At 41.0% G+C, this 9,931-nt stretch overlaps 1 protein-coding gene across 1 annotated transcript in view; it reads right to left on the bottom strand.

Moving 5' to 3' along the window:
* The window catches only part of vps37d (VPS37D subunit of ESCRT-I), a 49,123-nt gene extending 39,638 nt beyond the window's left edge, over positions 1 to 9,485 (bottom strand). The window contains exons 1-2 of the mRNA XM_085470972.1: positions 9,256 to 9,485; positions 152 to 323 (exon numbers count right to left, since the gene is read on the bottom strand). Coding sequence (XP_085327098.1) covers positions 152 to 323; positions 9,256 to 9,378 — 295 coding nt within the window. The 5' untranslated portion in view covers positions 9,379 to 9,485. The remainder of the gene's footprint in view (positions 1 to 151; positions 324 to 9,255) is intronic.
* Between the last annotated feature and the right edge of the window lie 446 nt (positions 9,486 to 9,931).

The following is a 9,931-nucleotide window of genomic DNA, read 5'->3' on the forward strand; positions in this document are numbered from 1 at the left end:
CATCACAACCACACTCGTCTTGACTTATGTCTTGACAGTGATTCTGCGCTGGCACCCCATCCACCCAAAAAAAAAAAGAAAGAAAGAAAAACCCAAAACTGGCCTTCCCCCCTCCCCGTCTTTGTGTCCTCGGCGGTGGGGGCAAACTTACCAAGCTGACTCTGTTTTTCCCAGCATGTGGTTGCCAGGTTGGACAGTTCCCGGTATTTCTCCGCCAGTTGGAGCTTGCCGTTATTAAGGCGAGGTCGCCGAGCGAGGCTCTCCTCGGCCAAACTCCGGTTAGAGGTCAGCAGCATCTCCCTGTCAAACTGGAGCTCCTGAAACTGTGAGGGGAAAGAAAAACAATTGGTGTTAAATTAGCTGACATTTTTCCCTCGTACATGCAAAGACTCTCGTGACAACCGGCTCATGAACAGCTGTGCAGCCACAGTGCTGCACAGAACAGTGAAAGTATTTGGGCAATGACACATCTCTTGCAATTTTGCCTCCGACTTTGACTGTGGTGTGTATAAACCATCAAAACGCTAATTGCAGACTTTGTGCTGTAATTCAAGAAAGAACTGCATCACCTGCATTAGGAATTACAGACATTTTTATACATAGCGCCTCATTTTCAGAGGCTCAGAAGCAAGTGGACAAAAAATTTAACTAGAAGGATGTTTTTAACACTTCAGTGAGAGAAACTGATTGTGGACCTTAAAAATGATACACCTATTATCTCAAGTGTTCTTGACAACACACTAAATATTGTGAAGGTTTTTTTCTTAGAAATTTAAATAATAATTCTGTGATCATCCACTTTGTCTTCTGTGATTCCTTCTAAATAACTAGATTATTTGGGCTCTTCAGTCTCCTGATGGCCACCTTCACATATATTCACATCCCTTTGGCGCTCCTGTTGCAATTTCAGCTCCTGAAATCGACTTAATTTGTCATGAATTAACAGAATGGGGGGACTGGTCTTCTGTGGCCATGATGCTGCTTATCAGTTATTAGTCTGACTACTTCTGAGTCCCTGAAAATGATGGCCGGTGCATAAAAATGCCTCAAATTCCTAAACAGTTAAAGTGATGCATTTCAGTCACATGTTCATTATTTCACCACAATATTGTTACACTGTCTCTCATTAAAAAGAAAACATGATATTTTTCTAATGTTCATGTTTTTCTGGGTTTTTTTAAATTGAACAGTGTATATTGTTTTTCTTCCTCTACAGTTTCTTTGTGCTATGAGGGAAAAGCGAGGATCAGCCACTCACACTATCACTAATCGCAAGCACAACGAATGGCTACCAGCAAAAACTGCTGTGTAAAGAAAGAGGAACATAAAAGAAAGCTAACGCCAAGGTTTAAAAGAAAACAAAAAAACATCAAGTGTGATAACTATAAAATGCTGTTGTTTGCAGCCGTAATGTTGATAAAGGAGTAAGATCTGGGTAAATGGGGAGGAGGAGTGGTAAATGTGATATTGTCACTGGAGCATGAGACCACCATAAATTATTAAAATCAAAGCCACTCCCTTTAAGTCTGGTCCCAGCAATAGCAGCTGGCGTCTCAAACACAGACACAATGCCACTTTGTGAGTTTCACAAAGTTAAAAGAGTCAGTTTCACACATTCCCGCCACTTTCTTTTTGCTCAATTGCTCACTTTCAGCGGTCAGCCTCTTTGGGCCTGAAGCCCTCTGCATTGAGTCCATGCTGCACGGTGCATCTGTCTCGCATTTTCCGGGTCATCAAAAGGATGGATGAGTCTCAAAAAAATTTGCAGAATTTGCCCTGAGGTCGAAAGAAGGATGACTGTCTGAGCTGCTGAAAAACAGGATGTCAGATCTTCTTTTCATTCATTCTCAGAAATCAAAAGATAATACAGATCAACTCACACTCACACTCCAATAAAGCTCCTTTCTTTCCTTAAACAAGAATCCAAACGGACGCATTTCCTGCCTCGGCTGGTCCGCCCAGTTTACCAAACAACAACTGCTGCAGTCTTCAGCGAGGGAGTGCTTTCTGTATTCCGATGCATAGGCTGGCGGTGTTTACCGCCCAAGACAAATGACACTTCAGAGTCAGGAACTCTGCACTGGAGAAGACGAGGCGACGCATTGTTGTTTTCTTCTGCCACGTAAACTGCAATAAAAAAGGTGTTCCTGTTGTCTTAAACGAGGCTCAAGCCGCCAATTTAACAACTCAGTCTGTGAAGAAATTGAAGGCCTTAAAAGTCTTTTCCATTAAAGAATTCTTCACGCAACACCGAGTATGTACCTGCAAGAAAGGAAGCAGTGTTGCGCTGACAGTCTCCTGTCACGGAGCCAGCTTGTATGATTATGAAGACTTTCATAAACGAGATAGAAAAATATTTTTATAAAAACAATAATGGATCAAACGACAGTGTGTAATGTGGCGTCGCCCCCCTGCAGATTTTGTGAACCCACTGCGAGTTTCGCCCACTCTTCTCAGAGCTTTATATCTTCTTCTAGCTCATTGTTTGGCTGTCTTGCATGAAACTGTTTTGACTCTGACTTATCTCACAGCGGGCGTTTTTTTTTTTCTTCTTGGTCACAGCAGGCAGCTGTACTAATCTCCACATGTAGGAGAAAAATATCAAATGACGCTGCTTGATTTTTTTTTTTTTAAAAATCACCGTTATTTTCTCATTTATTCATTAACTTCACAAATGTCATGCATTTAATAAACCGTAAAAAAAAAACAAAAAAAAAAAAAACTGCTTTTAGTGACGTCACTCCTGCAACGTGCTGACGAACAAACAAACTGCAATCGTTGCTGCGGCAACCCCAAAGTAATCTTGCGCGAGGTTACACGATGCCGTCTGCAAAATTTGTAACACAAACTGCAAAGCTGGTCTTGACAGCACATCAGACACCTGATCAAACAAAATCTAACCAAAAGGTGAAGAGTGTACTGCGTTTCACAGCCTGAAAAGTGAATCCATGAATGAACATGATGCAGCTAGTGAAACATTGGCATCTTCTTCTTCAGGCTGTCAGATTACATCTCTGAGCTGGCTGGGGAACACCTCAGTATTCCCTCTGATAAAGCTGGAGGAGGTGGCTGGGGGCGGGAGGTCTGAACTTAAATAAAATACTAAATACTAAAGGGTACTAGCATTGAATTCCAGGTACTAGCATCAGTTCAAGCATTAACCCAACCATACCCAGTGCAGGTCCGGATTGTATCCCAGTATCCCAAAAAGTGATGATGCAGTGAATTATGGTTCAATCCCAACAGTAACATCTCCTCAACAAATGAGAAACCAGTGTGTGTTTGGTGTAAACAGATAAAGGGGATAACGTTACATCTATCTGCCTCGCTCCTACTCAGATGACTGCATGGGCATTAAGAGTCATGTAAAATCATAGCTAAAGTCCTGATTTTATCACCCAACAAAAGCATTTTATAAAAAAATAAAATAAAATTCTCAGTTATATTAATGCGTTAAATGGAAGTTTGAAGCTACATGGTGGCAGCTACACTGATGCTTCGCGGTTGATGGCACTTTAGAGGTCTACACCAGCAATGCAGCATTATCGTCATACCAACTTTCTGAGGAAGAGGAGCTGAAACTAAGCTTTTAGATTAAACAATAAAGCTTTCAAACCAGCACTAGCAGCACTCTCCAAAATACCCTGAAGAATGTGTAAATGATAAGTACACGAGATATTAAAAAGCCCTCCTTTTATTTACAAAGGAGGGCTCTAAAGCGTTTGAATTTTTAAATACAATTGTACACCTCTGTTTTTAACCTCTGACTCATGTACTGACAGTGAAGCTTTTCCTTTACTAAGACTTTATCATGTGGGATTTGTGGTTTGATTTAAGGGGAAATGCAAAGATTTCTGTCGAACAACAATGCAGACTCTCTGCAGACCACCCGAGTTTAATGACGTTCCACTGAAGGCCCACTCTGAGCCAGGAAAACCCTCAATAGCCTTTAAAAAGGCAAAATGGAGATTAAAATTCAAACCTTCTCTCATCAAAGAACTAGGAGGATTCTCAGGGAGAGCAGTTCACCTTGAGCAAGTCATCCAGTCTGCACCAAAATGTAATGGGTTACTCCTTCACCCAAACACCACCTCCTCACCAATTTTCATGAAATTTTGTCAAGCAAATTTTGAGTAATTTTACTCAAAGACAAAGAAGGTAAATGAATCTATTGGATGCCAGCGCTCAGTACTTGACAGCTTCCACGACATAAACCCACCCCCCATGTTTAATGTACCGCTCTCATCCCCTCCCCCAAGTCTTCAGCTAGTTGTGATTCTCATGTTCACACAGAATCACTGGGAAGATGACCTAGATCTGAAGTTTAGCGGTTACGTGAGGTCTGTCTCTACCTGGTTTCCCCTCCGAGGATGATTTTTACCAGTCTGCAAGATTAAAGAGCCCAGCAAAGTGGAAAGATCTCCAGACACCAAAAAACTACATCCGAATATGAAGTAATGAAGCGCAACTGAAAATACAACACAGCATGAAGCTTGTTGTGTGGCTGATTATAAATAGAGTGGTCAGGTATCCCATTTCATGTGGGACTGAGTGGTATTTTTATCCTGTGTCCTCTTGTTTAAAGTGAACATTTCTCATGCATAACTAAAATAACTGCTGTAAATGGGAAAAGGTGTTCTGAGTCTTTGCACGGGACCATAAAGACTCAATGCCATATCTTTAACATTATATTATTTGGACAGATCAAACTACCCCTAAGACAGGCTTAAAATGTGTTTCTATACAATCTTCTATACAATCTTTACACCAGCTGAGATATTACATTAACTGAGATATGACTCTAAAGAATTTGTTTAAGCAGTTTCCTCTGAACTAACCACTAAAGACTGGCTCAGGTTCACACTTTAAGGCTTCAACAGATGATGCATGGCAGTAAAATAAAATGTCAGACTGATTATTTATGTTTGTTTTCTTTTAATGATTCGATTATTTAAGTTCTGTGTCATGAAAGTGTCTAAATCACCATGGCAACTCGTGCTGAACACCCAACCTGGTTAGGAGCAGGTTGCATTGCAAGTCTTGGCTGAACGCGTCACGCTTTTTACTGATTCTTTTATTTATAACATGATTTAAGTGTAATACGGATAATCTGCTGGGCAAATATGTTTTATATGTGCAAGCTGCTAAGTTGTACCTGAGTAAACCCGCTGGATAAAATGCAAAATCCGTAACATTATCACAGGATTGTGTTTGTGTTAATTTTGTGATGTAGAAAATGTATGAACAGTCTTTATAGTCGGTTCTAATCTGCTGCGAGGTCCCTTTTACACTTCTGAACTGCAGCTACAAGAACACATAGACACACAGTGAAAATACCTGTGTAATCATTCAAATTAATTTCACTTTGATCTGCCAGGAAACAAAAGCTATTTCCATGACTCCTCTATTAGGTTATGAGACAGTAACATTCAATGCTTAAATGTGTCCAGTCCCAAGTTTCAGAGCTCTAATGTGCAGCTGTCATCTTAGAAATAAAACAGCAGCACTGATAAAAATCAGCATTAACATAGAAAACTTGATTTCTTTGTTTATTTTATCACTCTGGGTGCTAAATCACCAGATTAATGACCTTCTGCAGCATTAATAGCTTGTCTCATTTTCTATGTTGTTGCTTTTCACTGTTACATTTTTCATGTTCTTTACAGATTTTTAAATCACCATCATAATCTGATAACATCTCTCGCGGGGATCATTTTCTGAGGAAGAAGAGTCATGTGATGCATGACACACCCCTTTTTATGTGAGCGTACACAGACCCTGAAGCAGAAAGTCCAGCTAGAGCCAGCTAAAGCAAAGAAAGCCTGGCTTTGTTGAACTATGTTGGCAGCATACCCCTCAGGTTCCACGTAAACACCACCTTCGCCCCACATTTAGTCTGAAGAGTGATTCAGATACCATTCCTCACTGATAAGGGTTAATGAAACAGCAAGCAGTGATTACGGCATGTGTAGGCTACAGTTTATGTTTTGACATTTTATCAGCTTTCCAGTGGGTCGCTGTGTTGTTGTCACATCGTGTGAGCGATTTCTGATGTTCCCACAAGCTGTGCGCTCCGAACATCTTTGCAGTCGTTTCTCCTTTATGTCATACAGTCGGACACACGTGGGTCTTGTTCAACCTACCAACATCGGTGCTCTAATTCCTGCTGAATATGTCAGAAACTGTTAAGCATCCTGCAGTAATGCATTACACAGCTGGTATTCAAACACGTATCACAACAAAACAAAAGCAGGAACAAAAGAGGAATGAATGGCTCTCACAGATGTCAACCTGACTGGTAGACTGGTAGCTGCTCTTTTTTTTTTTCAACCAATTTAAGCTCCGCATTATTATTGTTATTAACTAATCCCATACATCAGTGAAGCAGCAACGTTCAGAGCTTAAAAACCAAGCCAACCCCAAAAATACCCCGAACAGCAGTTCCTCTAATGTCCACTTGAGGCTGCTCCCAAAGTGACCCTACTCTCATAGAGCCCTCCCAAAGTCAAACTGTCTAACAGCGCATCAGAAATAAGACCTGTTGCACGAGTCTAGTTTCATTATACCAACTTGCTCAAAACTCCAGGTTTTAATTATATCTACGACACAGAGCCAGGGTCGTTTCTAATGATGTGACTCTCATGCTTCTGTCTCAGTAATACTGTGTTTTATGCTGCTACAATGCAGAGGGTTGCAAACAAAATGCAAAATAATTGCATTTCTTAATTATTTAGCTCCATCGATTTAAGCACACTTGCAGTGTTTGAGGATGACTAATCCACAATGGTTACATTTCAGTGAACACGCTGTTGTTGTTACTCTACCCGTGGCTGTGAAAAAGCACTGCAATTCTATAGCTGCTGAATCCCAACTGAGAGCCTTTTCTGTTTGAGCAACCCCAAGGCAAAACTCATCCGAATGGGGCCCAAGAAAAAGACGTCTGGTTACAACTGGTGTAGATCTGTCTGCAAGTGTCTGATTCATTAGATCCTAATGCATCAGCCTGATCTCACAGAAAAACACACAAAAACCCCAAACAACTGGGCTATGGATGCACACTCTCCATGGCAACCACTGGCTTTAACCCAACCAATGCTCTTTTTCTAAACTAAACTGATTAGTGTTTAATCCCTAAAATAAACCAAGCTGCCTTCCGCCACCAAGTCTCCAAACCTTGCTTTCCTTACACCTGGTCCCTGCACCTAACCCTAATCTACCTACCTTTCATCACATGAGCCAGCTCTTTCCCGTTAAAGCCCCACTTTCACCCCCATCTCTCTCGCTGCCTTCTAACACGGCTTCCCCATTTCCGCTTCCTTTGTCTTCAGCCAACAGTAACACAGCTTCCACTGGCACCCTGTTGGACAGCAGCACCAGCGGTTGTTAACCCAGGCCTCAATCCGGTACAGAAATCTAATTTTTGACAATCTGCATGTTTGTAACCCTATCCATTTATCCGGGCTTGGGACCAGCTCTAGGAGTAGTATTTAGTCTGTTAAACCTAAGAGATAGGTGTGTTTAGGCATTAAGATCCAGTTTCTTTTATATTCTAAACTAAAATGAGCAGCTTGGTCATCTCTAAACCTAGATGGTTTGATATCCTAAACGTTACTAGTGTGTAAGGCCTAAACTGAACAGCTTTAATAGCCATGTGAATCATCGAATGGTTGGCTTGGGTCAGAGCAATGAAAATTTTGTCTTCAGAGGGTAACTGTGTTTTGTCCATGGTGAATTTACATTACAATGCACCAAATAAGCATCCACCCCAGGCAGTGGACTTCAAAGGAGTGTAACAGCAGTTTTAGCTGTTCCGTAACAACTACAGAGTTTATTTTTATTTAAGTCTTTAACCCTAACAGAGTAGTTTTCAGTGAGAATTAAAAGCATGTTTTATTTGATAATTCATTTTTCCATATATTAATAGTGTTAAACTCTGACATGTGGGACTCAAATGGTGGTCTCTGATGTGAGCTGTAAATGATTCACTAAACCAACCAAACCACCCAGCCTCCGAGTGTGGACTTTTTTGACCTTTAGGGGAAAATGTTAATGTCATGTAGATGGACACAAATCATTGCATACCAGACTGATCAGATGTCTTAAAAAATAATGTTGGAAAATGTATGTTCAGAAACACAGGTCAATACATTACAGGTCACGAGTATTTCAGGAATTGGTGCGAAACTGTGTTGAATATGCGGATTTCTTGAAAGCTTGGGTAAGATAAGACGCGCTAGCTAGGTGTACATGAGGTTTACCATAACTAAGTGATGGAAAGATGAGTATGAGCGTGCGTCTGTGTGTGAGTGTCAGAGAGAGAGAGAGAGAGAGAGATGTGGTGTCGCTTGACACCACAAAAATCACCATGCAACCCCCCTGGAAATGCGCCTCTCTAAAGTGCAGAGTGGTTACTCCCTTTAGAAAATGTCCAATTTATATTTACCACGGTTCCACGCAAATTTACAAAAACCTACAAACACGACTTCGGGCGTTTTCTAAAGATTGGCTACCACTCCTCAATTCGGCTTGAATGCAATACACCAAGATGCAGTTTACTGCAGTAACACAACTCTTTAATGAAGTACTGCCGCTTAACTTACAATTGTGTCTCTTGAGCGAAAAGATTAAGCATATCCAGTTTTAAAAGTGGGAATTTTACTCGGATGTGTAACGTTATGTACATTAAAATATCGCCGAGCTTAATAGCATGTAATTACTTTAGTTTTTCTCTTAAAGTCATCTTCCACTTCGAGTTTAACCCCACATACAAATGAAAAAAATCTGCAATGCGAGATTTCTCAAAGGGAATTCGGAGCGAGGACTCAAGCCACATGACGGCGCGTATGTGGGGGGGCTTCAAGACCACGATACGAAGCTTTCTGTCCAGTGAGAAGGTTTACAGACTGAAATAAACCACTTGTACGAACCAAACACAGAGATATCCCAGAGTTTTACATTCGCTTCAGTAATTAATCATTCACCGCAAATATTAATAGCGCGGAGTTTAATGAGAACGAATTGGAAATCCGACCGCTCGCCACGCAGACAATCGATGAGCCGTGCACTGAAAGCTGGGCTGTTTCACACACCGCACACCAAATATGAGGACCACAAACAGCAGAATATTCAGCAATGACCACAAACAAACCCCCAAAAACTGTGCTAAAAAATAGGAGGTACTGCTAACGAAGCGCCAACACAGAGCAAATTACTCTCGGCACTTTGGTTCTTGGGGGGAGCACGGAGGATCCCTACCTTCTCATTGAGGCGAATGATTTGATCCATTTTGTCGTCGTTTTGTAAAAGCTCCCTCAGCTCACTCGCGCTTAAAGCCCTGTAGCCGTCAGGACAAGTGCTGGCCTCCTTCAAGTTGGACATTTTATTCCTTGAAATTGCGGCTGAACACGGCTGGGAAACATAAAGTCCGCACAGCGGTTACATCTCTGCTCACATTGGAATGCGCTACAGCGACCGTCCCGCACACAGCGTCTACCAGACAGCCGTCACGCTTCCTGTCAATTCCTTCAAAATAAAACACCTCCACCGCACTGACATCAGGGGCGTTTACAAGGGGTGGCACAAGGGACCTCCAAAGAAAATTAGATTAATTTTGGTAGACCAGCTTAATCATTAATCAGATTAAACATGAACTAATTTAACAACACATAAGTAGTAGGGGTGCAACGATACACAAAATTCACAGTTCGGTTCAATACTTTGGTGTCACGGTTTGATATTTTTTCTATACAAAAAAATGTTCATGCCTTTTTAATTTGTCATTTATTAAAATTATAAATATATATTTTAACTCAAAAGTACAGTTTTTAAATTTAATGTTGCTGAAACAACAAAATAATAAAAAATAAATAAATCTATCTGATTGAGAAATCACTCATCTTTGGAAAAGAGAAATGGCTCTTTCCAAAATAAA

Source organism: Copadichromis virginalis, linkage group LG10 (assembly GCF_057382275.1).
Source record: "Copadichromis virginalis isolate Kocher_CV1m ecotype Utaka linkage group LG10, C_Virginalis_male_GT1.1, whole genome shotgun sequence".
Taxonomy (NCBI): domain Eukaryota; kingdom Metazoa; phylum Chordata; class Actinopteri; order Cichliformes; family Cichlidae; genus Copadichromis; species Copadichromis virginalis.